General features: G+C 39.2%; 1 protein-coding gene across 20 annotated transcripts in view; it reads right to left on the reverse strand.

Moving 5' to 3' along the window:
- CDC42SE2 (CDC42 small effector 2) overlaps positions 1-24,719 on the reverse strand; it is a 103,615-nt gene extending 78,896 nt beyond the window's left edge. For 4 of the 20 annotated variants that reach the window (XM_070517480.1, XM_070517475.1, XM_014859505.3 and 1 more), the window contains exons 1-2: positions 22,800-22,936; positions 17,600-17,742 (exon numbers count right to left, since the gene is read on the reverse strand). Coding sequence is in view for 7 of the 20 variants with exons in the window: in XM_070517468.1 (XP_070373569.1) it covers positions 5,358-5,363; positions 17,600-17,742; positions 22,800-23,376 (726 nt within the window). In the remaining 13 variants the exon portion in view is untranslated. Of the gene's footprint in view, positions 1-4,285; positions 5,364-17,599; positions 17,743-18,636; positions 18,726-22,469; positions 22,641-22,799 lie in introns of those variants that run through there. The other 16 variants (XM_070517482.1, XM_070517478.1, XM_070517479.1 and 13 more) reach the window with 10 other exon arrangements.
- Between the last annotated feature and the right edge of the window lie 1,472 nt (positions 24,720-26,191).

A 26,191-nucleotide genomic window follows, 5' to 3' on the forward strand; every position in this document is an offset into this window, starting at 1 on the left:
ACAGCCAGGCGTTGCTTAACGACAGATACGTTCTGAGAATTGCATCATTAGGCAATTTCGTCATTGTGTGAACATCATAGAGCGTACTTACACAAACCTAGGTGGCATAGCCTACTACACACCTAGGCTATAGGGTACTAATCTTATGGGACCACCGTCATATATGTGGTCTGCCATTGAAGGAAACATCATCATGCAGTGCGTGACTGTGTAAGGTATTTATCCTCATGGTTTGACTTTTTTAAAAAGCACATAAAAATGTCTAAATTAGTAACCCACTACCTTTAACTCACTACTACTTAGAACCTCTGTACTTCTATCTTACGACACATAAAGAAAAAAATTCTACTTTTATTAAAACATTAGCTTTAATAGATATGCTGTACTCTTAAGTTTGACTTTATTCAGGGAGATGGGATGGTCTTTCTTTTCCCTATAGGAAAAACTTTTATAATAGTCTTTAAAAATAAATTAAACTTGTAAAAGATTATGTACGCCATACAACTTTCCCAAAACACTTTTGCATATATGGAAGGCTATAATAGAGAAGCAACTTAACCAAACTGGAGCGTTTCCCTCTCCCACCTCCCAAAGAGATATGTTGAAGCCCTAACCCCCAGTACCACTGAATGTGACCTTTTCTGGAAACAGGGTCGTTGCAGATACAATCAGTTAAGATGAAGTCATACTGGAGTAGGGTGGGCCCCTAATCCAAGAAGATCAACATCCTTATAAGAGGCCGGCCATGTGAAGACAGACAAACGGGGAGAATGCCACGCAATGACAAGGCAGCAGCAAGCCTAGGAACACCAAAGATTGCCAGCAAGCCACCAGAAGCTAGGAAGAGGCAAGGAAGGATTCCCTTATAGGTTTCAGGTGGAGCATGGCCCTACTGACACCTTGCTTTTTGACTTCTAGCTTCTAGAACTGTGAGACAACAAATTTTTGTTTGTGGTACTCCACTGTGGCTGCCCTAGGAAATGAATACAGCTTCCATTTGACTAGAAGAGTGAAAAAAAAACATGTGAATCTAAATGTTAGGATCATGACCATTACAATCCATTACCCAATCAAAACAGGATTTTGGCCTTGCTTTGCAGCAGTCACTGTCAACAAGACCTCCAGCTCATCAGAAGTGAGTCCATGTTTCTATTAACTCTCCCATTTATTAACTATCTAGGCTAGACTGCTATCTAGGTCACCAGGTTTTAGAAATATCTGTGTTTTTCCATCATTTTCTTTTTTTTTTTTTTTTGAGGAAGATTAGCCCTGAGCTAACTGCTGCCCATCCTCCTCTTTTTGCTGAGGAAGACTGGCCCTGAACTAACATCATGCCCGTGTTCCTCCACTTTATATGTGGGATGCCTACCACAGCATGGCTTGCCACGTGGTGCCATGTCCGCACCTGGGATCTGAACCAGCGAACCCGGGCCGCCGAAGCGCACTTAACCACTGCACCACCGGTCCAGCCCCCCATCATTTTCTAATTGGGCAAACAGTCATCATGGTCTTACATTACATCTTACTTATTTACTTATTTTGACTCGGTAGTACATATACCTAGTAAAATGGGATATAAAGTATTTCACCCTCACTCTCCTGTCTACAAATCATCCTGTTCTCCACTCCAAGAACGACCGTTAACAAGTTTTTTATGTATCGTTCCACTGAGATTCCATGCATCTATAAAAACATATATTATATATATATATCATGTATGTGATAGACATAAACAGTAGGATAGTCTATCTACCATTCTGCACTTTGTTTTTATCACTTCACATATCTTGGCAGATCATTCTGCATATGTAAGATTTATGTTCTTATTTGCTGTATTCCATTATACAGATGCATCATTACACATTTAACCAATCCCCTATAGATGGGTATTTAAGTTGCTGCCAGTATTTATCTTTGTCACAAATGATGCTGTAATGACTATCTTTTTATTTTCTTTTCTTTGAGCCCTTTCTGTGCCATCCAATTTTAAACTGCAATCTCCTGTTCCCTACCCTGGCAGTCCCCCTTCTTGCTCCTATGCTTTATTTTTCCTCACAGCACTTTATCTGGAATTCTATGTATTTTACTCATTTACTCTTTGTCTTCACCAACTAGAATGTAGGCTCTAGGAAGACACGGATTTTTGTCTCTTTAGTTTGCAGATGAACCGCTAGGACCTGAGTGTCTGGCACATAGCTAGGGCTCAGTATTTACTGAATAACTGAGTACTTTTATTTAATCCCACAAAAGATAAACATACATGATAACTAAAACATACAACATATCTTCCATTCAAGGCAAAATAAATCACAGTTCCCAAAATGATCAGTAATTTGTCTTGCATTAATTTTCTACATTGTGTCAAATGAGACTGTTACATTTTAGTTCAATCAAGATTTGATATACTCTGTGAACCCAGGAGTGTCTCGATTTATTTATCAATTCAGTCTATTTGACCAAAGATAATGTGTCCTGGCCTTTCTAAATCTTCACCCAAACAGTGGCTTCTTTATTAAGTCTCTGCATCATTGTATGGAGTGGCCCTGCTGCACTGACAATATTACTAACACGCAATTTCTTCTACCAGCTGTGCATGTTCAATCACCAGAAAAGTGACTCAGTGTGGTATTATTTCTGGTAAATGCAAAGGGTCCTGAAATCTCAACTTATCTTGAGAAAGTCAATACATGTTTAATTTGTTCCAACTGCCTTCATAAGGAGTTAGGACATGGCAAGTTGCGTCATTCTCTTGCATACGGATCAGCCTGCATTTCAATCAGGCCTGGCACACTAGAGCTGAAAAGTAAAGTGGTCACTGACAAATTGCTGGGGGTGGGGGGGTACAACAGGGATGGGGCATGATACAACTTCATAGAAAAATAAAGAACAAGAGAAATAACTTCTTACTCATTTTTAGATTAAAATCTGACAAATATGCAAATTGTACTATAAAAATATCTCTGTTCAACCGCTCAAAATTCAAATTAACAAGTGTGTGTTTGTGTGTGCATATATTTATTCAGTATGAAGATCTCCATTTTAAATAAGCTTAGTAACCAATAGTTTATTCCAAAAGAGTACATAACAGACCGGTCCCCTAACAATTTTAATTCCACCCACTTCTGCATATGTACAATCACGTGTGTTACCAAGAGCTAAGTAATGCCTAAACTTAGCAAAGGAATCATTAGGAAGGCTCATGGGTACTGGGTCATGTTTGTTACAACAGCACTTTGAAGGATTCTTTGAGCTTAAGGCCTGCAGGGAAAAGATAATCGAGGAAATCTGCAAGATAACTTAGATGTAAATGACAATTGATCTTACATGTATTTTGAAAATTGTATTTCTGAAAAAGATAATTTGTATTAAAAAACAGTTATGGTCATAAAACAATAATTTGCAGATTTACTCTTTTAATGAGAAAAAGGAGTACACTGAAGTGCTTGTGAAGGCTTTCCCCACACCTAAGAGTTTTTATATTGATCCATGTTTCCTTCTAGTATTTTTTAGGTTTTCTTTTTTATAAACTCTGGAAAATCAAGAACTTATCTTGGTATAGAGTGTAAAGATCCAGTTGGGTTTTTTTTCTTATTTTTGTACTTTGGCAATCAATGCCATGAGGTTCTGATTACTATCTCCACTGGTCTGTAAAGTACTGTAAAAACCACACTGGTTTCATCATAAAGGTCAGTTATACGGATTGTCAAAACAAAGCTTTCAAGGCAAAATTAAAAAAGTAAGTGAGATAATTTACTTAAAAGGCTAAACACACATCACCAATTAAAGTAGAAGATAAGCTACCCTTAACATCAAGGGTCTTCAACCCAGTGTAAGGTTTGATACTTTCCAGGGGGTATACAAGTCTGGACAGTTTTAAGTAAATCAATTTCCAGATCTCCAACTTCCTTCTGTACTCTTTCCTAAAACTGATGTGCCCAGGCATCATTCATTCTTTTTCTACCTTCCCTTTCAAAATAGCTCTTCTATGTTATAGAAGAAAGTCATACTTACTCATCTCAAACCTTATTTTATCTGGTACTTTGCTTTGAGAAATTTCCAGTGCACCAAAGAGATAACTGGGAGAGACTGAGGAAGAGTCTCATGTGAGCAAAGCAAGAAATACTGAAAGAAACTCATGGCAAGACTTCTTGCCTAATCAATCAATCTATGTTAGAATTCGGAAGTGAAAGTAGGTGTCCAGTGGTTGTTCAGTGCAGGTGTTCCCATGTTTATAAGAATTGAAAAAGAAATCAGACCACTTCTGACAAGAAAACATACCAAATTTGGCTAGTTTGACAAGTTTTATAGCAACAGTTTCCATTAAAGTGAATAAGCAAAACCCACAGAGTCAAGGTTTTTGGCAATACATTCTTTAAAAACATATACAACATACAATACTTCAGAAATTACATCTTTTGCAACTTTTAAAACTTAAGATGAAAAATTTTTGATGTCAGTTCTAAAATGCATAAGAAAGTATAAAGTTTTTCAAAAAAATTTCAGAGGGTACATGTACAAAAAATATAAAGATTACATTAACTTGCTGACACAGAATAACAGCACTCCAGAATTAACTAGAATAGCAAGAGAATATTATCAGCTCTTTAAAAGGAATCAATTTGGAAAGTAGCGGGGGGGGGGGGGTGTCAAATTGGGAAACAACTATTCCATTTCAGTGCCGAAAAAATGCTTATACCAAAACCTAATTCCTTGCTCTTTGCAAGTAGTCAACAGGCATCTCTAAAGCAGAGTTACATTTCCAGGTCAATCTAACACTTTTTCTTGCAAATAACAGATGTCAACTGAAGCTATATCCCCAAAATGCTCTCAAATACTTAATAGTGAAGAACCCAGGCTATAGTATTTGGAAGTTATTTAGCATAAGCCTTTTGAAAAGAGATGTTCACCATACTGAAACTACTCAACAGTTTGATATCTCACAAAATATGTGAAGTATAAATATTTTCTGATAGAAAAACACATGAACTTGTAGTACTGTCAAAATTTTATAAGGAAATAAAATTTTTTTAGAAAGCGCAATATCAAAAAAAGCATACATCTTTTCAGTCTAGATTTTAAGGGGAAAAGCTACATTTACTAGCTCATACATTCTTTTTAAAGATTACCACAGATTCTCCTATGTTGACAAAATAATAAACTAAGGTAGCATAATTGAACTAAAAAAAAAGGAGACACTTAAATTACGCATTAGGGGCCAGCCCCGTGGCAGAGTGGTTAGGTTCGAGGGCTCCGCTCTGGTGGCCCAGGGTTTCGCCAGTTCCAATCTTGGGCATGCACATGGCACCACTCATCAGGCCATGCTGAGGCGGCATCCCACATGCCACAACTAGAAGGACCTACAACTAAAGAAAAAAAATACACAACTATGTACTGGGGGGCTTTGGGAGAAAAAGGAAAAGTAAAATCTTAAAAAAAAAAATTACCTACTAATTCTGTAGAAACTTCGAAATTAGGGAAAAAAGTAAGGAGATTTTACAGTTACAGCCTTTTGTAATATTTCACCTATTCCACCCAGAGAGAAACACACTGTAAAAGAGGTTTCTACAAACATGAGTTTGAGCTTATTCCCAATTGGAAATATTAGAATTGACATGCTGCTTTATGAAAATAACAGGAAAGCAATGGCTCACATTAAAGGAAAAGAAAAACTTCTAAACAAATCAAGTCTAAGTTGGATTTTTTAATTTCAACCACCCTCAAAATATTCTACACATAAAGCCTTATCACCTAATAAACAGAAGGCTTCTGCTGAATGTTAGATATGTTAGATATGTCAAGTAGCACTTGGCATTCTTCTTTCCCACCACTCCCTATACATGCCTTCTTGTACCTCAGGGGCAAGAAAACTAAAACAAAACAAAAAAACTACATTTCCCAGACTTTCCCTTATAGGTAGCATTCAGAACGTAAATCAGGTTCTGCCAGTAAGAAGGCCTCCTACAAGAATTGGAAAGCGAAAGTGACATGGAAGCTATCTTTCTACTGTTGATTTACCTGGTAAGCAATGACGCAAAGAAATGAATGATTAGAAGCAGTTATAGTAGCCAAATGCTAGCCACCAGATTTAAGGTATCTAGCAGCAGCCACGGCACCAGAGCCAGTATTCCTATGACTGGTTCCCAGTTTCAGCTTCCTGCCCTCTCGGTTATGGTCTGATACTCTTAAATACATTAATTAGGTGATAGTCCTCTGATCTGGCTCTTCCAGACCACCCAATGATTTTATAAGCACTGAATTCCCAGTATAAAATATCTTTCTGTCTAACAATCCTAGAGCAGTTTTTGCTTCTTGCAATGACTTGATATAGTATTGTTCAGTAAGTTTAAAATATGCATTGTCTATATTTATCTTCCCCTCCCCATTTTAGAATTCAAATACACAAGAATTAGTGTCATTCTATATTACAATTACAAATTAAAAATTTGAGGTCAATATGAAGAATTAAAAGTTCACTTACCAGTAGTCTGAAATGATTTTATTTATAATATTGGATAATTATTTGATCAACATCAAATAGTAACATTCCTAACACTGAATGATCTTGCTTTGCCTGGCTGAATAAATTTATATCAGCAACATACAAAGTTATAGCTATGGTCATTTTTAAAAATGTTTTACTCTGATTATAAAAGAAATATATGCTTGCTGTGAAAACTATGGAAAATATAGAAATGTTTCAAAAATTTGACAATCAGTGTCCCCCAAAACACACAGACACTGAATAACAGTTGTACACGTACAACTTTGTATCCTACTTTAGCACTCTGACAATCATTTCCCCTTGAAACTCTCCATAATAAATTACTAATGGATGGTACACACAGATGCACCTAATATAGTCACTCCTCTTTACTGAAAATTTAAGTAATTTTCAATTGTTCTGTAATAGAAAAAATGCTTCACTGAACATTTTTGGATAGAAAGCTTTTTTAAGGATAAACAAGGGGCTGGCCCTGTGGCTGAGTGGTTGAGTTTGCGCACTCCGCTTCAGCGGCCTAGGGTTTCACTGGTTCGGATCCTGGACGAGGACATGGCACCACTCATCAGGCCATGCTGAGGTGGCGTCCCACATGCCACAACTAGAAGGACCTACAACTAAAATATACAACCATGTACTGGGGGGTTTCAGGGAGGGAAAAAAAGATTGGCAACAGTTGTTAGCTCAGGTGCCAATCTTTCAAAAAAAAAAAAAGCATAAACAAAACATAGTAGTATATCCATACAACCAAACACGATTCAGTTATAAAAAGAAATGAGTATGGATACATGCTGCAACACGGATGAACCTTGAAAAACATGCTAAGTGAAAGAAGCCAGGTACAAAAGGCCATGTATTTCCTATACTGTTAGCGGAAATGTTAAATGATGCAGCCACTTTGGAAAACAGTCCAGCAGTTTCTCAAAGCGTTAAACAGAGAGTTACCAGATGACGCAGCAATACCATTCCTAGGTATATAAGCAAGAAAAATTAAAATATACATCCGCACAAAAAATTGTGCATGAATGTTCATTGCAGCATTATTCATAATAGACAAAATGTGAAAAATATACATTAACCAATGAATGAATAAAATGTGGTATATCCATACAATGGAATAATCTTCAACCATAACAAAGAATGAAGTGCAGATACATGCTACAACAAAGATGAACCTTGAAATATTATGCTAAGTGAAAAAAGCCACTCTCAAAAGGCCATATACTCTATCATTCCATTTATATAAAACGTCCAAAAGAGGCAAATCCAGAGACATAGAAAACAAAGTAGTGGTTGCCAGGGGCTGGGGGTAAGGGACAAATGGGGAATGACTGCTAATTTCTTTTTGGGGTGATGAAAATCTTCTAAAATTAGATAGTGCTGATGGTTGCACAATACTGACTTACGTACTTTAAAATGTGGCTTAAAAAGATGAATTACAAGGCTGGTCCCCATGGCCAAGTGGTTAAGTCACACATTCTGCTTTGGCGGCCAGGGATTTGCTGGTTTGGGTCCTGGGCATGGACATGGCACCACTCATATCAAGCCATGCTGAAGTAGCGTCCCACAGAGGAACTAGAAGAAGCTGCAACTAGGACATACAACAATGTACTGGAGGGCTTTGAGGAGAAAAACAAGAAGAGGAAGATTGGCAAGAGATGTTAGCTCAGGGCCAATCTTTCTCACACACACACACACACACACACACAAAAGATGAATTACAACTCTGACAGCAATTCCAATGTGCAGAACACACCAACACCAAGCAATTCTCTGACACCAACTGAGTGTCCTACAATTCAACTCATTTCTGACAGCATCAGGTCAAGGGCTCAGTCCAACAAGACTGCCCCTCCCCCTTCAGAGGCCAATCATAAGTCCAGGTTGTTACCTGTGCTTCTGAGGGCCCCATGATCCCCTCCTTGGGTTGACTAATTTGCCAGAGCAGCTCAGAGAACTCTGAGAAAGATTTTACTTACTAAATTATGGTTTCCTATAAAAGGAAACCATTCAGAACAGTCAGGTGGAAGACATGGGGAAAGAGGCGTAGAACTTCCAGGCTCTCTGAGCGCACTGCGCTTCCAGCATCTCCAAGTGTTCACTAAACCGGAAGCTCTCAGCACCCCATTCTTTTGGGTTTCTAGGGAGGCTTCATTACAGCCGTGATTGATTAAATCACTGGCAATTCAGCCTTCTGCCCCTAGCCCCTCCCCCCTCTTGAAGTCAGAGGGTGGGACTAAAAGTTCCAACCCTCCAATTGCAAGGTTGGTTCTCCTGGCAACCAGCCCCCATCCTTTAGTGCTTTCCAGAAGTCACCTCATTAACATAACAAAAGACATTTATGGCGCTCATCATTTAGGAAGTGCCACGGGTTTTAGGAGCTCTGTGCCAGAAACAGGGACAAAGACATAATATATATTTCTTATTACAAATCACATTATCACATGAATTATCTCAATAAAGCTGTCATAAAAAAGAAAATAACCTCCTCCCTCAAAAAAAGGGGAAAAAAAGGTTATTTCCTTCGGGTATACTCTCAAAGGCAGAAATACTACTCTTTGATATATGCCACGCTGTTTTTGAAAAGGGTTCGACAGATTTATACTCCCTCAAGCAATGTATTTATTACTTGTGTTACAGTATTCAAGTGAATTAGCACCATTTCTTAAATCTTAAATCTGATAAGAGAAACTTGTTATTGATTATTATAAAATTTCAACATTTTTCCATATTTTCATCATATTTTTCTCTTGCAGAGGGTCAGTTACCCTTTAAGACAGACATCTTTATGCATACAATTGTTCTACTACACACAAATACTTTGATTTCTCAGGAACCATAGAAATTAGTTACTTTCTTTCCATTTTGATGAGCAAAAATTAACTCACCCTAATTCAGTTCTACAAATCAGCTTTTAACTTTAAAACTTTCCTTGGAGTCAAAATATTTTTTTAAATAGCCCCAAGAAACACTCTCCTCCTTAGACAGGCAGATTAAAAGGACACGACAATATGAGTCCATCTGGGTTTCATATATTTCCAGTTTCCTGACTGCAATTCACTTTCTAGTGAAATGTCCAAGTGACCATGGACGTATTTTAAAACAATATGGAGTAGCAGAAAGGAAATGAAACATTTATTAACACTTTCTACAAGCCAAGTACTTAATGTGTACCTCACTTACTCCTAACAAACCTATTACCCGGACTTAATCAAAAAAGAAAATAAAAATCACCAAGGCTAAGAGTTTGCCATGGGGCAAAAATGTGGCAAAGTTAGGGATCAAACTGAGGTGTGCCTAATTCCAAAGTTCATATTCTTTCTGCCACTTTACAGCGCCCACTGAAAATCAGACAAGACTCTGAATACTAGTTTCTATCACTTATTATGTGACTAACTTCTAAGCTTCTTTAGTGTGTACGTACCATTTTTGCAAAAACAAGGTCATTATTCACTAAATAAATATAAAAAGGAGAGGCTAAAAATTTGCCATGAAATGAAACTTTTAAAAAACACCAAGTTTTTAAACAGCAAAATGTATGGAATAATTCTAAACACTTTTCTTGAATTTATATCAAGATTCACTTTATCTTCCAACAAGCAGTGGTACTTGCATATCCATTTACAAAAAAAAACATTTTTTTAGGGACTGACTGCCAGTCTCCACTTTTGACAACAAATGCATCATTTCTCAGTAGAAAAAGCCACATCAACTACACTGCTTTTTATTCTTTACCACATGAGAAGCATTTTCAGCATTATATGCACCATACAGGAAGCAGCAGTGAGGGTAAGAGAAATGTCTACTTTAGCTACTTACGAAGGGATAAAGACTGCAGGAGCTTCTGAGCAGGCAGTAACACAACACAGAAAAAGAGAAGGGCAAGAATAATAAAAATAAGGCAAGAAATCTGTGGTTACTCTACCCTAGGTAACGGACATCACACAGTAAAGGAAAAGTCATTTAAATACAACCCTTAAAAGACTTCTGATTAGCTTTAAAAACTGCTCCTGTAAGACCCAAACAACCACTTGACAAGACTGGGACTGACTTCCAAAGGATGCAGACACCAGTATATATCTCTGGTTCTTCACAAGGATCTTCACATTCAGAAAACAAAAATCAACTCAAATACTAATACAAGAATTCTTGTACTAAAATTTTCTTTTTCCAAGAACTCCCTCACTCCTCATTCTGACATATAAAAAGGGAAGCAATATCTAATAAAATTGTCCAACTTGGACAGACGAAGGCCTTCAATAAAACACATTTTCTTCTAAAATTATTTCAATATTAAGGCATCAATCAGACTTGGGGCAGACCAAAAAATATGAACTTATCTACAGCCCCATAATTTACCCTAGGGCTATTATTAAAATAATTCTACTGTACACAGAATCATGTACTGTTTTCCTTAGCTGGTATAATACAATCAGGCTATTGTGCAATGGTAAGAGGGCTCTTAAGAAAAAAATGACTGCTGAAGTAATTCTTGTCTTGAGGTGACTTACCACATTCTACTCACCATAAACATCATTGTTTTTAATCACAACCTTACTTAGAGCTTTACCTTATGTCAAAGACAATTTTCACTTCCCAATAAGATCCTTTCAAACTGAAGTAATGAGAAGTAGTGCCTTTATGATTGCTACATTTGCTAAAGCGAGAAGTTACAGAAGTTATAGAAGAGTACGTGCACTAAGATCTTACTTTGTGAAAAACATTTATTCATTGACTTGTCTGGAAGGACATTCATCACATCACCAGTGGTTATCCTTGGGTGGTAGGGTTACGAATGTGCTTTTCCTTTAGCTTATTATGTATATTCTGATTGTCTGCATTGAAAGCAAGTTATTTTTTAGTGCCTGTGCATACTCTTATGCACAGAACAACTGGAGTTAAAGGATAAGAAATCCAGGCGCCATATTTTAATTCAATATCACCAATTCAAATCCACTTATTCAGAGTTAATACAATACAAATGTCGCTCAAGAACTATTAGTGAAATCCCTGAGCCAACAAAGGTCAATTTTTAAACAATAAATTTCCTCAGATAGGAAAATGCTGCCTATAAGAAATCATATCTCTTTATAGAACTGTGGGGGGTAAGGGTGAGAAATGGCTTGGAATGTCCAGGTGTTCATCGCAAAGACAATAGCAAAAAACTATGAAAACTTGAGAAACAAGATAAAATCATTTCATTGATTTAGAGACACTGATTCATAGAAGAAACCACAGAGTAGCAGAAAGTAAATGATCAGAGACAGTAGGAAAGCACTTAGAGAGGATGATAATGGGCAAAAGAAAAAAGCCAGAAATAAAACCCAAAACTGAACTCAGGTGTATTTATGTAAGTCATTCTGAAAAGCAAGTGAAAAAAAATGTCATCTAATAATACATAACTCAAACCGAATCAGCTCTACCTCCTTCACCAGAAAAAGACACCTTTCAATAGGCTTAGCACTCAGTAGTCAAACCAAGAACATCCTCGGAGGCATCTCAAGATATTCTGTGCCTGCTTTGGAATGGACTAGCTAAACAATTAGGTATACAGTTAAGCAACTAACATACAAACACATAAATGGCCAACTTTTACACATTATATGAATCTAGAAGCAATCATCAGATGCGAAGGGAATGCAGCTTTGAAAAACAAAACAAGGTAAAGCACTGAGGTAATTTCACTGAATCCCATAAAGAAATTAATTTTAAAACCAAAATAAGAAGTCTACCTAGGTTAAACCATAAGAAATTTGCAATATTGATGCTTTTTTTTTTAATCTATAAAATAGCAATTTCAAGGTATTGTTCTGGGCATTGTGGACAACAAGGAACAAGACAAAGGAGGTCTCTGCTCCCATAAAGCTTATAATCTATTTGGGGACACAATAAAAAAAAATTAAAATATCTAATTCCAAGGACTGACAAATGTTATGAAGAAAGCAAAATTAGTGATGAGGGAGTTATTTTAAACTGAGTGGTGAGGAAATGAGGAGGTGATATTTAAGCTGAGATCTTAACGATAAGGGGTCAACCTTGCAAAGATCTAGGGAAGACCACTTCAGGTAGAGGAAACTAGTGTAAAAGCCCTAACGAAAGAACAAGCATGGTGTGTGTGAGAAACTGGACAGCTAACGTGGCTAGAAGGTAGTGAGCAAAGGTGAGATACTCCGCGAGGCTGTCAGCGCCATATCATATAGACACTGTGAGTGAGTGTGTATGTTCTAAGTGAGCAGTGTGTATTTTATTCTGAGTAGACTGGGAAGCAATTTCACATAGTAGTTTAATAAATGTGTTGAATGAATGAATACTTTAATCCATCAGTTTAATGACCCTTTTTGAGACTTAGGTCACAGCCAATTAACTGTATTCACTTTTCTGAAAACAATCATTTTGGTTACTACACAATCTACCTACAACATTATGAAGTTAAAGCAGTATGGTATGGTAGGCCTCAAACTACAAACATTGCTGAAATAAACTTAATGGTAGGACTACACGTCAGTTCAGAAATAAGGATCTTATCAATCCAAGATGGTTATTTCACATGTGAAATGCTAGCATATGAATTCAGGTAGGTCAATGTCAAATTCCAACGAAGATGACCTAATTAGTCTACAAAATAGAAAGATTAATTCAAAACTGTAGGCAAACACTTGCTAGTATATCATCCAAAATGACTTTACATGGCATGTAAATAAACTTTTAAAGAATTATATGGGGCCGGCCCGGTGGCACAGTGGTTAAGTGTGCACATTCCACTTCGGCGGCCTGGGGTTCGCTGGTTCAGATCCTGGGTGCGGACATGGCACCGCTTGGCAAAAGCCATGCTGTGGTAGGTGTCCCACATATAAAGTAGAGGAAGCTGGGCATGGATATTAGCTCAGGGCCAGCCGTCCTCAGCAAAAAAAAGAGGAGGACTGGTAGCAGATGTTAGCTCAGGGCTAATCTTCCTCAAAAAGAAAAAATTATAATGATCATATGTTTGTTTTTTGCTGAGGAAGATTCACCCTGAGCTAACATCTGTTGCCAATCTTCCTCTTTTTGCTTGAGGAAGATTTGCCCTGAGCTAACATCTGTGCCAATCTTCCTCTATTTCATATGTGGGTTGCTACCACAGCATGGCGAATGACAAATGGTATAAGTCTGCACCTAGGAACGAAATCTGGGCCACTGAAGTGGAGCATGCCAAATTTAACCATTAGGCCACGGGTCGGCCCCTGATCCTATGTTTTAATATGAAAATTTTTATATTTAATTTCATATTTTAATGTGAAATAAAAATATAATACCAAGTCTGGTTTACAGATAATATTGCTTAGAAGTTAAAGTAAAATATCAAACACATACAAGTTTAAATTATATTTGCATATTACAAAAAACTGTAAATATACAAACATACACACGTCCACAACTCTATAGCCATGAAAATTAAGTCCACATTATGTCCACATAAAAGACTACCAAACAAGTCAATTGAGACATAAATTATTGCATATTACACAAAAATACAGAAAGGTTTAGACTGGTTTATGGAGAATAATTTATGGTTATACATAAAAAATAATTTATCCAGGAGCTTCTAAGTGACCTATTTCAACAATTTATTTAAAGGATTTTTTTAAATCAACCAACAGGAAATGAGACCTGTAACTCAGAAAATAGAGTTAAAAAAAAAAATCTTGTCTCGGCAGAATGAAATACTGAAAGTTTGCATACCATCAACTTTGTTGCACTCTCATTTCCTACCTAAATATCAGTTAAACTGCAGTTTAAAAACTGATTTAACTATATTCAAGTACTTTTCACTTAAGAGCACAAATATGCATATGGTAAATATTACTTATAGAGCTGTGTACATTGATGTAACTAGCTGCTAACTTACCACAGAAATACAATTAAGTGTACTTACAAGCCCTCTCTTCTTTGAGGCAGTAGTAAACAGGCAGTGCAGTATTGAGAGGACAGGCATACTAATAAATTTTTGCATACTGAAAATCCTTCCCTAAAACTATGAGACTTCTGTTTGAGCTTTCTACAAAAAAATAAGAGGGGCTGGCCCCATGGCCTAGTGGTGAGTTCAGCATGCACTGCTTCAGCAGTCTGGGTTCAGTTCCTGGGCACAGACCTATACCACTCATTGGGAGCCATGCTGTGGCAGCAATCCACATACAAAACAGAGGAAGATTGGCACAGATGTTAGTTCATGGGGAATCTTCCTCAGCAAAAAAAAAAAAAAAAAGTAATGATAAGAATATTATCAGGTAAACTGCTTAGTAATAGTAACTGCTTTCCTTAATAAAAAGTTTGGCAACAGAAAAGCAACTAAGTTTTGGCTCCCAATCTCATTTGAGCCCATATCCTTGATAAAAGAAAGGTATAATATAGTCCAACTTGAAGTGTCTAAGTCCATGTAAGTCATCAACACTTGGAATTCAAGAAACAGAGCTTAAAAAAAACATGGGGCAAGCCAAAAATAGTTTTTTAAAAGTGTCACTCTACTTCCAAATCTTGCCTTTTCCTTTTCTTTATTCCATTTACCTTACCTTTCTTATTCCTTTCTTACCTCCTCTGCCCCTTTCCTGTGTATTTTCACTTTCCTAGACAAAAACTGATTTGAAACTTACCTTTTCCTCTTTTTTTCTATATTTTCATTTAATTCCCATGAGACTAAATGGTTTTAGATGAAACAGTTTCAGTCACAGAAACATACGTAAAAACTGTTACCAAAGACACGAATAAGAAGCAGCCATTCATTTAGCAGATGTGGGTGCTCACCATCTATCAGCCACTATTCTGAATATTGGGGACTCTGCAGTGAATAAAACAAATCTCTTTCCCTAAAGACACTAAAGCAAGACTGTGCCTGGCAGGTTCACAAAACTTCAAGGAGACCCATGTGCCTGGTGTGGAGTAAGCCACGGAGAACCTAGTAGGACACATAAGCAGAGAGGCTGGAGGGGCCCTGTAGGCACTGCTGTATTCTGGCTTTCACTCTAAACGACAGAAAGCCACCCAAGGGTTTCGAACGTAGGAGTAAAATAATCGGGCTTTCATTTCAAAAAGATTGCCCTGGTTGCTGTGTTGAGAATAGAAAAGAGCAGAAGCAGCAGGGAGATGAGAAAGGAGACTACTAAAATAACACAGGCAAGAGATGACGGTTGCTTAGAGAGGGCGGCAGCAGTGGAACGTAGCTAGTTATGGTTACATTTATTCTTAAGGTAGATTTTAAAGTAAATAAAGGACAATTCCATGATACATTATTTTGAATTAGATATGGGAGTGTGAGAAAAAGGAGTCAAGAATGTCTACAAAGTTACAGCCAGAGAAACTGAAAGATGGAGCTGACATTTAATAAGATGAGGAAGACTGGAATGGGATCATTGGGGTGGGGGAGGGAAGGAGGAGGAGGAGTTCAGTTTTGACACGTTAAATTTGGGACGTCTAATTGAAAATGTTGACTAGGCAGCTGGGTGTACAAGTCTGGAGGTTGGGAAAGAGATTCAGACTAAAGACAATATTTTTAGTTTGAAATATATGATAATTCTAGCTACAGGGTAGGGTGAGATCACAAGAGACTACGTATAAATATAGAAGAGGTCTAAACATAGAGCTCTGGGATGCTGTCTTATTTTTCATAAGTTGGGGCAACAAAAAGGAATAAGCAAAAGAAACTGAAAATAAGCAGCAGTGTCCCAGAAGCAAAGGGAAGAAAAGCTTCAATGAAGAGAAAATTATCAACCATGTCAAATGTTGCTGCTGCTACATCCAGTGAGATTAGAACTGAGAATTCACTAGGGAATTTATCACCAAGGAGGTCACTAGCAATCTCAATAGGAGCGGTTATGGTAGAGTGAAAGAGAAAAAACCCGGACTGTAGTGGATCCAAAAAAGATAGGGACTACTGATGACCACAAATAACAACTCTTTTGGAGAGCAGTACCTGAAGAAAGATGCGGTGTTGGGGGAGGTTTTGTTTTTTTAAAATATGGGAGATATTTCATCATATCTATATGCTGATAGGAATAATCCAGAAGAAATGGGAAACGCTGATGATGCAACTCACTGGTAGGCAGGAGAACAGGATGAACATGGCAGCAACGCGATGTCCTTGACAGGAGAATGGGGACAGAATCAAGGGCAAGGGTGGAGGTGACAGTCACAGCACAAGAGGAAATGCGCATCTATGGGTATAGATGCAGCGAGACATGCAAAAGTTTTCTTCTGATTGCTTTCATTTTTAACATACAGGAAACAAGATCATCAGCTGAAAATGAAGAAGAGAAAAGAGGAGCTAGAGGTTTGAGAGAGATGTAAAACAGTCACGTAGGGGAGTGGGAGAGCGATTCAACCAGGGAAATCACTAAAATAATAGGACTGTGGGCAGCAGAGGCCTCCTGAGGTCACCGGTCATAAATTTAAAAGGACACCAGGTCAGCGTGGATATGTTTTCCTTAAGATATGCTCAACTGCCAGGTACACGCTGGACTAGATGGAGAACTGGATAACGAGAGGGGCAGGGGGCAGAGGTCGCCAGGTGAGTACACTAAAGGAAGAAGTGCTACAAAGGAACTGAGGGTATACAAAAGGGAGAAATTACAATAGTGGACTATGGATTCAAAGTAGGGTAAATAGTCAAGTGAGGACGTGACGGAAGGGGGCTTGGAACAGAAAAAAGGTGGTAGCAGCAATGGATTGTAAGTCCCACACACAGAAGTATTGTTCAAGCAGGGGTACTTGACAGAAGGAGCCAGCAAGATAGGACACTCAGGCCCTGGTGGAATGCTTGAAATTGCGTCTTATGAAATAACTTTAATGAAGTACAGGCAGGCCTGGTTAAAATGTTATAGAACTACCTTAAAGACTAAAGCAACACCTTTCCCTGGACAGAGTGAGTCTGGAGATGAGGGAAACTGGAAGGCTAAGGGACTGGAACAGAAGAATTCTATCACAGGAATTGTAGCTGGAGGTTCCCAGCATGGAATCCCCAAGAAAACCATTTCCAGCACTCCAGGACAAAGACTCGGATTTGAACAACCTGCCCAACTCAGAGGGCACGAATGCCAGATCATGATAGCATGAGTCACAGTAAAACCATACCTTTCCCCCGAGTCCTCTTCCCCACTGGGCTGGACCCTGGACAGGTGAGGACAGCACACTGAAGAGAAGCTGGTCAAGTAAAAAGAGATGCCTACTAGGACTCTTCCTCCAAAGCAGGCTTCTAGGTCTGAAGCAGTTCTGAGCTAAGGAAGAAAAGTTTTAAACTGTGTTAAGTTTGAACACTGATTGTTATACTGAACTGTACCTTCTAATGACTAAAATAAGACTCTCATTGACAAGTGAACAGATGACTTTTTATTATCTAGAAGTAACTAGAGGGGCCAGCCCAGTGACGCAGCGGTTAAGCTCGCGCACTCCACTTTGGCAGCCCAGGGTTCGCCGGTTCAGATGCCAGGTGCGGACTTACACAGTGCTTGTCAAGCCATGCTGTGGCAGGCATCCCACATATAAAGTAGAGGAAAATGGGCACAGATGTTAGCTCAGGGCCAATCTTCCTCAGCAACAAAAAACAAAAAAGGGAAGATTGGCAGTGGATGTTAGCTCAGAGCTAATCTTCCTCAAAAAGAAAAAAAGTCTCACTGAGAGGCAGAGAAGCAATCTACAGGGAGGGCTTGAAGGTACAGCGAGAGAAAGAAAGTTGTTTTCTGCTTAGACCTTATCAAGTCCCAGCCATTAAAAATACCAGTTCCACAAATATCCATGGATTCCCACTATGTACAGGGTGCAAAATATACACAATGCTGAATATATGAAAAATTCATTTTTGTTTTATTAAGCAAAAAGTGAAAGTAGATTAAGTCAAATAAAACAAAATCATTTTATGTTTTAGTACAAGATGCTCACAAAAATTCAATATAATGATTTAATAAGAAAAATCTTAGCATGAATTTCTAAGTGGGTAAGCTACAAAACGAAATATCAGTGCTCATCGTTTAATCATTTTCAGACACCTAAATTTAACATGAAGTTATCTAATGCTTTCTAAGAAAAATAGGGAGTTTGTTTCACTAGAACCCATTCTGACTAAAATAAATTTACAGGTATTTTATAGTGTCATGATAAAGACAACTTATTACCAAGTCTTTGGGCTTCCAGTTCAGAAACTTCCTTTGCATGGGGTCCCAGAGCAGTTCCAGCTAAATCTTGCTTTGTTCACTTGTTGGTACTACAGAAAGGTTCAAGTATACTTAAGCTTTGAAGTGAGGTAGTAGGATGCATAAAGTTAATTATTAATAAGCTAAATGTCAAGTTTTTCCAGGTAGTATGAAAAAGATCAGAATAAATGCTCTCACCTTGTGAGTAAGTATTAAGGATAAGACATGTTTCACTCAGTTCCTCTCAAGAATGCAGAGGGAACCCATAATGGCCCCCTCAGAGACAGACCAAAACATTACTAACATTTAACATTCAATAAAATGTTAAAACATTTCTTTTATGAGAACTGAGATTAAGAATACTGTAACAGATCAAAACCAACATGCATTTGCAATTGTGAGAAAAATCTTAGAAAGCCTTAACAAAATATTCCAGACTCATCCTAAAGCAGATGAGAAACCTGAACACTTTCAATGATAAAAGATCAAAAGAAATAAATTAAAAAAAAAAAAAACAGGGACATAAAAACTTAACAGCAATCTATCCTAGAAAATAAATGTGACAAATTAGTTATAAAGCACTTTGGAAATGTTTCACACAAATGCTAACTGGTACTTTCTCACAATTTGTATAGGTAAATATGGGCACGGCTACAATATGCCATATCAGCATCATTCTTAATCACTTTATTAATTACATGTGATAAAGGAAACACTTTCTTTTTTTTTTTTTAAGATTTTATTTTTCCTTTTTCTCCCAAAGCCCCCCAGCACATGGTTATGCATTCTTAGTTGTGGGTCCTTCCAGCTGTGGCATGTGGGACGCCGCCTCAGCATGGCCTGACAAGCAGTGCCACATCTACACCCAGGACTCGAACCGGCGAAACCCCGGGCCGCCAAAGCAGAGCGCACGAACTTAACCACTCAGCCACACGCCGGCCCCAGGAAACACTTTCTGCATCATTCTAAAGGGTATAACAAAAAATGACACACACCCCTCAACACAGAAACATACCCAGATGAAAAGAATGATATTTCAAATATTCCAAAAATTACAAAATAGGATGATCCTGGAATTTACTTAGCCTCAAAACATTATGAACTACTCTAACACAGGAATAATAGTTTGACAACACACAGTCTTTTTTTTAAAGTACAAAAAAATAGGGGCTGGCCCCGTGGCCGAGTGGTTAGGGTCGCCCGCTCCGCTGCAGGCGGCCCAGTGCTTCGTTGGTTCGAGTCCTGGGCGCGGACATGGCACTGCTCATCGGACCACACTGGGGCAGCGCCCCACATGCCACAACTAGAATAACCCACAATGAAGAATACACAACTATGTACTGGGGGGCTTTGGGGAGAAAAAGGAAAAAATAAAAATAAATAAAAATAAAATAAAATAAAAAAAGTACAAAAAAATAGTCATTAGGCCCTGGGGCCTAATGGTTAAGTTTGGCACACTCCACTTTGGTGGCCCAGGTTCAGTTCCCAGGCATGGACCTACACCATTCATCGGCAGCCATGCTTTGGCAGTGACCCACATACAAAATACAGGAAGACTGGCAATAGGTGTTAGCTGGGCAAATCTTCCTTAGCAAAAAAAAAAAGTCATTACAGGTTCTTATTTCTTGGAAAAATTACTTTAACATCTCTCAATGCTGTTGACTGTCAAGAACTTTGATGAAACTCTTATCCAAATAAAATATGTGGAGAATTTTTTATTCAACATATCACAGCTTGCTTACATTGTTCTTTATCATCGCTATTATTATTTACTATTAGGTCTCTCATCAACACCAGGCTCTCAGGAGTATACTGTCAAATAACTCTCCCTACGAGAAATATACGTTTTAAGAAAAACTATCACAACTGTCTACCACCAAAATTTAAGGGATTACTTTTCTTCTTATTCCTAGGAAGAACCATAAAAAGCTAATAGCCAGTGAGTCTAAAAATATGAAAGTTCTATTTAAATATTCACATTATCTTCAACAATGTATGTTATAAACATCAGTAAGTCAAAAGGGTCCACCTAAATTCAAAAGCTATCTGTAAAAAGATTATTAATCTACATTATTTTGTAATGATCATCCAGACTTTGGAGCACATTAATTTGGACTTTTGAAGAAGCCAAACAAAATAACCAAGTACTGGGATTTTTTTAAATCAGATGTAAAGAAGATAAAAAGAGCCAATGAAACCTTATGTTCAGAATTAATAAACACAGTACTACAAGTACAGAACCACAAATTATTATTAAGTCCTTCCCTTTTCAGGACTGTCAAGTCAGCACTGTATTATTTGTAAACGGTGAACAAAAGGTAAAAATAAAATTTCTGAAAGGTGCTCTATTTAAAAACATTTCTTATAGAAAAGAAATCCACTGTTTCTCCTTGGAGATTTTTAAAAATAGAAAATCATGCACAGCAAAGACTATTTACAGAAAACAGAACCAGAAGTACATTACTCTTCAATAAATACACTATACCAAAATCATCTAATATGGAAGAGGGAGAGAACGAAAATACTGGTTTGTTAAACCTCTTCTTCCTTTCATTTTAAAACACAGATTTTATTAAACTGACAATATGAAAATGTAACCCAATAATCTTAGCCTTAAAAAGTTACTTATTAACCTTTATATAGACTGTTATGAAGCTACACTTCCTGCAGTTTCACCTGCCATCTTTCCCAACTGTAAGTAGACCCCGCCTACAACCACCATAACGAGGAAAGAACTTCACGCTCGTTTAAGAAAAGGATAATTGTGGGGGGTTTTCCCCCCTAGAAACTCGCATCCAACACAGGAGCCAACACACAATAGGCGCTTAATGAATATCTGTGGCGTAAATGGTGAGGTTTAACTATATTAGTGCAACATTAGTCTTCTTTTCTCTCTAAATTTAGAGCTCTCCTTGCTCAAAAGGCAACTCAAGTTCAGGCTACCCTCCCTCAAAAGCAGCTAAACTTCTTTATTCATAATGAAATAGAAACCTGCGTCTCAAAAGAACAAAACACAATCCAAGCGCCTCTTCTTCATCTTCTCCAGTCTTCGGAAAGAAAATTAGAATTAAGGCTTATTTTTAAGAGACAGAAGATGCCTACCAACTTTCCTCAAAATGAAAGCTTCCACATTTCAAGTATATTTTCTACGCTTGCAAAACTGATAACTGATTATTCATCAAGAGTAAGTATACGTTGGGTAAAAACAAACATATAAACAAAAACTACACGTTGTTCGCCAATTTTTTTCTTTAATTTGGGTCAAGAGGGTACGTGGCTAAATTTGACTAGATGTGAGATCGGCTTTGTCTGATGTTTCAGGATGCATTCATTCAACTATTTTATTGAGTATCTACTATATGCCAGGTCCTTTAACAAAACGTGTACATTTTGTAAACTGAACATCAGCACCCAATTCCCCTACAGAAGCTTATCATTTAAGATAACAGCAGCTCAAGAGGAATCCCGATGTTGATTCACAGATACACGAAGTCAGCCCATCGGGGTTCCTTTTCAGCTATTGATGCGGCAACAGGGAGCCGCTACCCACCACACCCGTTACCAGAAATCACAACTCAAGCAGCAAGCGCGGGGTGAACAACCTGTAAGAGTACATGAGCTCCTCCTCCGAGGTGTCCAGGGCTTTCTCTCCGGGGCCCAAAAGAACCGCGGCGACACCCGCGGGCGGAACGTGCCGGGCGCCTCAGGCTGGAGTCCGGGCTCCGGAGCCGGGGTCCCCGCCCCTCCGAACCCCTCACCTGGTCCACCCGGGCCCTCTCCGCCCGCCCCTCGCGCCACCCTCCCGACTTCCAGACCTGCAAACTTGGGGGGAAGGGGTCTTCATTTCCATCTTACACCAGGCGGCGGGCGGGTTGGCTCACTCAGCCGCCCCCCCGCCGTGAATTCTGAACTGAGCATGGAACCATTTCTCAGAGGCAGTGGAAGAAAAGCCAAAGGCAGGGTCCGCAGGAGGACCTCGCCCAGACCTGAAAATGGAGCCGCAGGCTCAGCCCACAGCCCGCAGCGCGCGGCGGGCAGGGCCGGGCCGCCCTCGCCCCGGAGCCCTCGGCAGCGGGGGTTCGGGGCTTCGGGTCCCCGCCCAGGGGGCAGCGAGGGCGAGGGGTGGGGGCCGGCGCTGCACTCACCGTCGCCTTTGTCTCGGCCGCCCGCTCCGGCCGCTGCCGCCCTCGGCGCCGGCTCCGCGGCTCCTGCCGCCCCCACTCCCGCAGCTGCGCTCCCCGGCGCGCTCGCCGCTTCCTGGCCCCGCCCTCCCCGCCCAGTCTCGCGCGCGGGCGGGGCGAGGGGCGGCGCGCTCTCCGGGAGCTGCGGGAGGGCAGCGCCGCCGCGCCGCCGCGCCGGCCCCGCCTCCGGGTGGGCTCTGCCCGGGAACCCCGCGCCGCGCCGCGCGCTAGAGCGGTGACGGCCGGGAAGCCCCTCCGAGGCGAGCGGAGAGCCTAGAGCCGGGGCAGGAGCCCGCGCGGGAAAGGACGCACCGGAAGATGGCGACCGGGGCTGAGGGGGAGCGCGCAGGAGCCCCTCCCCGCCTCCGCCGGGCAGCAGGCGGCGGCGGCTCGCGCCCCCTTCCCGGACCAAGCGGTGGGGTGGTGCCTGCGCTCGCAGTGGGGCCGCGGACCCTCCCGGGCGAGCGAGGGTGAGTGCCGAGCCGTCGGACCAGGCATCGCTCAGTTGGCTGCAGCTGAGAGACAGATGCGCTGAAATCATCGGACCACCGCTTTTTTTAAATGTGAACGTCAGAGTAGTTGAACCCTCATTAACTGGCTTACGGCCGAGAACATCCACCTGGCATTTGAAACGTGTGAAATGACTCGTCTACTGGATCTCTGAGACTCCTTTAGGTGTATGTTTTATATATCCCAGAAATCAGAAACATGTGAGTGCCCCTATCTAGCAGCCAGCACTCCACCAAAATCCCTACAATAAGTTTTCAAGCCTACAATACTTGGGATATACTAATATACGTCTTATATTAGTGCAACGTTATTAGTGCAACATTAGTTTTCTTTTTTCCCTAAGTTTAGAGTTCTCCCTTGCTTAAAAAGCAACTCAACACCATAACACAGTCTTTCTAATGAGTTGCTCAGGCCAAAAACTTTGGAGTCGTCCTTGCCTCCTCCCATTCTCTCATCTTCACCTCCAACCTGTCAAGCAAGCCTGTTGGTTGTACCTTCAAAATAAATCAGAATCAGACCACTTCTCACCTGCATTACTTCCATCTTCTCTGGGCTGGATTATACTTCAGTGGCCTACTAAATGGTCTCCGTGCTCACCGTTAACTCAGCCTACTGTCAAAACAACAGCAAGAATATCCTCTTACAAGAAAAGTCAGCTCCTGTCTCATCTGGTCAAAATCCTCCAGTGGGTTCCTATTTCATTCTTTATAAAAGCTAAGGTCTTCACAGTGACCTACGAAGCCCTGGAATTGCCCTGTCCCTTTACCTCTCTGACTTCAACTCCAACTGCCCGTTGTCGCTTCAATATTGCAGACTAGACTACTACTTAGGACATTTTCAAGAGCCATTCCTTCTGCCAGGAACATTCTTTCCCAGTGTTCACCTTCACCTCTTTTAACTCCTTGCTCAAATCTTACCTTAACAGTGATGCTTGGCCTGACCAATTGCCCCAATCCCAACTCTCAATTCTTCCTAATTCACTCTTTTTCTATTCTTCCCATGACGCTTCAAACTTTGCAACAATCTTTACAATTTGTTATTTGGTATGTTTATCTTTTTGTGTCTGTCTTCCCCAACAGAAGATGGATTTTTTGTCTGTTTTGTTCAACTGATCTATCCCAAGTACCTAGAATAACTGAAAAATTTTTTAAATCCCTGAGATAATAAAAAGTGTAAAGTTTTCTGACCAATGATATCCTGATATCCTATTTCACTGAATAGGAATAAGGTGATAACTAGAGGAAACTTTCTGGTGTGAAACTCAAAAGCATATTAATTCTAAAAATTTCCTAGAACAAAAAAACAGAAAATTCCTGAACTTGATATGTGTTTGTAATCCTTCCTTTGAAGTACAAATATAGTCATCTTGTGTGAATGCCTTAAATAGTAACATTTCCTATCATTTATTCAAATGTTACTATTCATTATGTAAACATTTATTTTCAGATTTTTCCTATTTTGTTCATAACACAACATGATATGTGATTGAATACCTTGGTAATATCTAATTTCAGTTGCTGTAGCTATTCATACACCCCTCTTGTTGGTAGAAAAAAGTCAATTAAGAAGACAATTCCAGGAGCCACCCCAGTGGCATAGTGGTTAAATTCGCACACTCCGCTTCTGGGCCTGGAGTTTGCAGGTTCACAGACCTACACACTGTTCATCAAGTCATGCTGTGGCAGCATCCCACATACAAAAAACAGAGGAAGATTGACACAGATGTTAGCTCAGGCACAATCTTCCTCAAGCAAAAAGAGGAGGATTGGCAACAGATGTTTGCTCAGGGATAATCCTCCTCACCAAAAAAAAAAAAAAAAAAGACAATTCCATTGAATCAAAGGATACTTTTTGTATGAAAGTCTGTGTATATAATTATTTGCCTAGTTTTGTGTTTATAGCATAGTCTCTTTACATATTTAATTTATTCTTTATGATTTAAAACAATTTAAGGCTACAGATTATCCCTTACAATTTTGATTATTTTTTATAAAATTAAATGGACTGCATTTGTTTAAAAAACCATTGACGATGTGGTTCATCAATGTCAAAATATGGTTTGTAATTACAATAATACCAAGCAATAATTTTTCTGGAGTCCAATATTATGATGTGTCTGTACCCACCTTAACATTGTTATCAAGTAAAATCTTCTTCCAAAAGGACAGGGTGAAAAATAGACACTGTTCATAATTTATTCACATAACGTACATTGAAAACACTGCTAAAAGTAAATGCAACTGTTACAGTACAAAAGAAACTCTTTTTCACACTTAATACTCCATAAACAAGAAATGATCTCAACAAGACTAACATGGTATATTTGTGCCAGGACAAATGGAAATGTAACAGCAAGCAATGTGTTCATCTAACCAACCACTGTCACTACCCGTGTGCTCACGTAGCTGCCACACCGGCCTGATTCTGCAATCTTTTACTTAGTTAAATAAATTTTCCTTTAAAGCAAATGAATTTTTTCTAAAAGTATGCTATTAACATTTTTTTAAACTGCTTTCCAAAATTTGATACCAGCTACTTCTCACATATAGGGGAGATGGTGTTAGAATCAGAGTCTGAAGTTCCAACTCTGCTGCATGATTAGCTGGTTGACCCTGAGCAAGGTTCTTAATCTTTCTAAACCTGTCTTTTCTTCTAATTTAATGGGACTGTAGTAATACTTACCTCCAAGAATTGTTGTGAGAAATCAAACAATTGTTGAGAGAACAGGCAAAGTTCTTAGCCCTGGGCCTGGTACATGCTAAGTGCTGGTAAATGCTAGCTATTACCATCGCACAAGCATATAATTAAGCTCATTGCACTATATTTGTAATACTGAGAAAATGGCT

This window comes from Equus asinus, chromosome 9 (assembly GCF_041296235.1).
Source record: "Equus asinus isolate D_3611 breed Donkey chromosome 9, EquAss-T2T_v2, whole genome shotgun sequence".
Lineage (NCBI taxonomy): Eukaryota > Metazoa > Chordata > Mammalia > Perissodactyla > Equidae > Equus > Equus asinus.